The following is a 4,159-nucleotide window of genomic DNA, read 5'->3' as shown; positions in this document are numbered from 1 at the left end:
CTTGCAATCCACTTGCACAAGCAGGGCCAACTAGAACCCAGGACGATGTCCAGATGGCTTTTGAGTGTCTCCAGGAATGGAGGCTCCAGAAGTTCTTTTGGCAACCTAAAGTGAACTGTCAATTCACTTTATTTTTGATCGTTTAGGTGTGAAAGCAGTGTAATAATAACATATTTTTAGTATTTCCCTAAAATGAAAAAATTGAAATGTGAAAGCATAAGTACTGATGGAAAACAGAAGTCTTCAAGAGTTTCTCAAAACAAATACGTAAGGAAGAACAGGACATTCACATGAATCCTTCCAGTTTTTTGAGCCTTCAATTTTTTTTCAGCTCAAGATCATTCTGATCTTGGTGCCTGTTGAAGTAGTAAGCGCTAGCAGGTTTCTTTTCCTGTCTTTAATATACTTTCAAACTTTGAATGTTCTTTAATGCATTTTGCACACTACCAAGCATTTTTGTGTATTTAGGATCTATATGTACAAGCAGAAAACAAATTGAGTGAATGGAAAACAATCTCCTTTTCTCTGTTTTAAATTATGCTCTTCATGGCTTGGTAACTCTTGTGCTGTAGTTACGTCACAAAGGATAGTGAGCAGTCCCTTCCCTTTTCACCTTGTTTGAGATGTTCTTCCTGATTTACACCTGCCTGGATATTTCAGTCACTCGGAAACATGTGGTGTATTCTGAAATGCAGTTTTTCGTCGGGGGGAAATCTTATTTTAATGTTAAAGTGACAGATTTTTTTTTCAAAACAGTGCTGACTAGTTACTTTTTTTTTTTAAAGCCTAAATTGTACAGGTCTGTAATTGAAGATGTCATTAATGATGTCAGAGAAGTTTTTCTGGATGAAGGAGTGGATGAACAAGTTCTCATGGAACTCAAAACAGTAAGTTGAACTTAAAAGTTCTTTTTAATAGACCAATACAGCAGTTAGTTTCCAAATCTGGCTGCTGTTGTTCACAGTAGAAATACTAATTTTTAGTTGATTAGGCACTGTAATCTGCATATCTGTAGCCCCCATACCATTTGAATTGTTATATAGACAGATCTGCTCACCTTGTTATTTTCCCTAATCTGATATCAGCAGTCATCTGAATGCAGTGTTACTTTGATCCCCAAAACACTGCATCTTTAAAAAGGAAAAATATGTTTATTTTAGAGACAGACAGTTCTTAGTGTTTCTCTGCAGGAAGAATAAAATGTCTGCACTGCTTGATGTTTTTGTCTTTTTGAAGAGGAGTTGCATTGTTGATGCATTTTCAGATTTTTGTATGTATGGTTTGTTGTTTGCAAAAGTATTGTCGTTTGGAGGTTGGTACGTAATAAATCACACTGTATGCACCACACTTGCCTGAAGCTCTGATTCAGAATTGTTTTACGTGGAGTGTAAAACCAAAGGTCCAAAATAAAGGCAGGATGTTAACCTGAGCTCTAGTGAGTCTCCTATGTCTTTCCTCAAATTCTTCATGAGTTAAAAAAGCCCTTGGAAGGGGAAGAGAAAAAGAAGGGGGAAAAAAAAAGGCAAAACAATACTGTAAAAATAAAGGAAACTGGGAAAGTAGGTGACATCTTGTCTCATCTTCTTCAGCGAGCGTGGTATTCCACATTCACAGTATTTTTGAAGTATTAAAAAATAGATGGAGTGGGAAACAAATTGAGTTTGACTAGACAGAAACAGGTGAAGACTTTTCCCATGAGACCATGACCTGTCTTGATGGAAACACAGTAAGCGCTATAAAAAAAGTGCTTTGGTATTTGTGTCACAGATTTGTTCCGCAAATGATGTCAGAAAAAATTAATGAGGAAAGAGACAAGAAGGAAAATGAAGTATTGAAGAAGAAGGGAGCCCTAAGCAGATTTTGAAATCATGAGTCCTGGGTGCCCGTAGTCTTTTTGACTCAGATGTATTACAGAATACTTGTGTTGCTATTTTCACAAGAGCTGCACTTGTGCATCTGCGTCTGTCCTTTGGTGATATGTCAGCTGACATAAAGAAGTGTAGGGCTGGAGAAGCTGAATTTGATATTGTGGTAGAAACTGTATAAATGATTGTAGAGAGGCATTATCTTAGGTATACTGGTAGCTTCTGTTGAAACATGTTAGGAGGCCGTGGTCTTTAAGCAACTTTTATTGAGGAGTTCCAAGAAGAAATGGCTTGAGGAAAGTTGTAATAAAGAATTATTTTTGTGATTAAAGAGGTAAGAAAGAATGAATATAGGGAAGTGGAAAACTTGAAGTCTTACTTAAAGTTCCTAGTTTATCTCAATTCATGCTTCTATTAGGGTTGTTGTGAATCTTCCACACTTGGAAGAAAGAAAGAATGTTAAAGCTTAATCTTGGGCTGACAAGGGATATTTAATTTCTTTTCTTCACTCTGTGGAGTTACCTTTTGTCTGTATCTGCCTGAACGCTTTTTGGGCTTTTTGCACAAAATAAACAGTGAAAAGAAACTCAATTTTGGAGTACTGTTGTTACATCGTTACAAATCCTGTTGAGTAAAAGTCGTACACAGATATTTCTCTTTCCTTTTCCAAACTAGCTGTGGGAGAACAAGCTGATGCAGTCTAAGGCTGTAGATGGCTTCCATTCAGAAGAGCAGCAGCTTTTATTGCAGGTGCAACAACAGCAACAGCAGCAGCAGCAACAGCAGCATCATCACCACCACCATCACACACCTCAGCCGCAGCAGACTGTGCAGCAGCAGTCTCAGCCGCAGCAGGTCCTTATTCCAGCATCTCAGCAAGGTCAGACATAATCTCTAAACACTCTGGCAAAAGACTCTGAAGTTAGGCCAGCTCCTTAGCATATCCTAAATCTAGGGCAGGATGCTTGTCTGGTGGTTAACTTTTTGTTTTTCTACTTGGCCTCTCTATTCAATGGGTCAAGAAAGCTGTCTTGGTGAAAAGTGTTTTGGTATTTGTTTTAAGTCACATTCTTTAGAAGATTTTGAAAAAGCTGAATTCTTCTCTTGGTCTCCTACAACATAACATGCTTTCAGAGTGCATGACTTTCAAAATTCCATTAGCAGCTCTAAGTTCAAACCAATATATACATAAGCAGTTGACAGTTTAGTCATGAGGTGGTAATGTCATCAGGAGCAACTTTTTTCAGAAAACCATTATTGGTTGGCATAACTCAACGCTAGGACATGAAAAATACTTGTACAATAGTCTGAATATATGTTGGGGGGGTTTTTTTTGTCTTAAAAGATGGCACACTCTGTAGATGTGGATGTACAAGGTATGTTTTAGCTAGGAATAATGGTATTGTTTCCTGTAGTTACTGTCTTGAGTATTCATTAATATTTTAATGAAAAACTTTTTCAGCAGTTATAATTTCATTTGAAAACTGAGATAAATACTACTGGATTTTACTGCATATATGCACAGTAAACATATCTGTTACATATGAAAGGCTTGGTTGAGTTTTCAGTGTGTTAAGTTCGTGACCTAAAATATTTCTGTGGTAGTCACAGACTTCAGTCTTCTTGACTTTCATGGATCAGAGGACCTGTGTTGTCATAGGCGCAGAAGATAGATACGGGTTGATATCCTTCCCCACAAAACCAGCCAAAACCCAACCACCATACATTGAACACAGTACAGAACTAATGTGACTAGTTTTTCCATGGTGTCGTTTTGGTTGTCCTTTTGTGGTTGGTTTGGGGCACTTTTTTGAGGGGGAGGGAAAGATCGTGTTGGTTGCTTATTTTCTTTTATAGTACTTTTTATTTTGGCTAGACATAAATCAGTTTTGTGCGTTGGGATGAAATTAATTTTGAGATGAAAGCGTCTCAATAAACGCGGCGGCTGCAAAGGCTCGGGGCCTCCGCAGGGGCGGCCGCTCACCGCGCCCTCTGGCGGCCCCTTGGTGGAGCAGCCGCGGCTCCGTGACCGCGTTCCCTGCCCTGGAACATGGAGGTTGCTCCCGGGGTAACACGCTTAAAGCTGATTTATTGTTGCCTAGTGTTTTGGCTTATGACCAAATGACAGCATGGAGACCAAATAAAATTAGGATATCAAAGTACTTCCATCGCAGAGGTGCAGTTTCGTGAATTACTTGATTTCCCTGTTCCATGGTGGAGATGGTACAGTAGTTCTTCACATGACCTGGTGCAGTCCCAGGGAGGGATCAGAATGGTTGTCATGGTGATTACTG

The 4,159-nt window shown here is 38.9% G+C and overlaps 1 protein-coding gene across 1 annotated transcript in view; it reads left to right on the top strand.

Moving 5' to 3' along the window:
• The first annotated feature begins 785 nt into the window (after nt 1-785).
• Nucleotides 786-4,159, top strand: part of GTF2A1 (general transcription factor IIA subunit 1) — a 19,140-nt gene continuing 15,766 nt past the window's right edge. Inside the window, exons 1-2 of the mRNA XM_008629689.2 lie at nt 786-887; nt 2,541-2,745. Coding sequence (XP_008627911.1) covers nt 873-887; nt 2,541-2,745 — 220 coding nt within the window. The 5' untranslated portion in view covers nt 786-872. The remainder of the gene's footprint in view (nt 888-2,540; nt 2,746-4,159) is intronic.

The sequence above is a fragment of the Corvus brachyrhynchos genome, unplaced genomic scaffold, assembly GCF_000691975.1.
Source record: "Corvus brachyrhynchos isolate BGI_N302 unplaced genomic scaffold, ASM69197v1 scaffold1, whole genome shotgun sequence".
NCBI classification, from domain to species: domain Eukaryota; kingdom Metazoa; phylum Chordata; class Aves; order Passeriformes; family Corvidae; genus Corvus; species Corvus brachyrhynchos.
The sequence above is the reverse complement of the archived record's forward strand: the minus strand, read 5'-3'. Positions and strand labels throughout refer to the sequence as shown.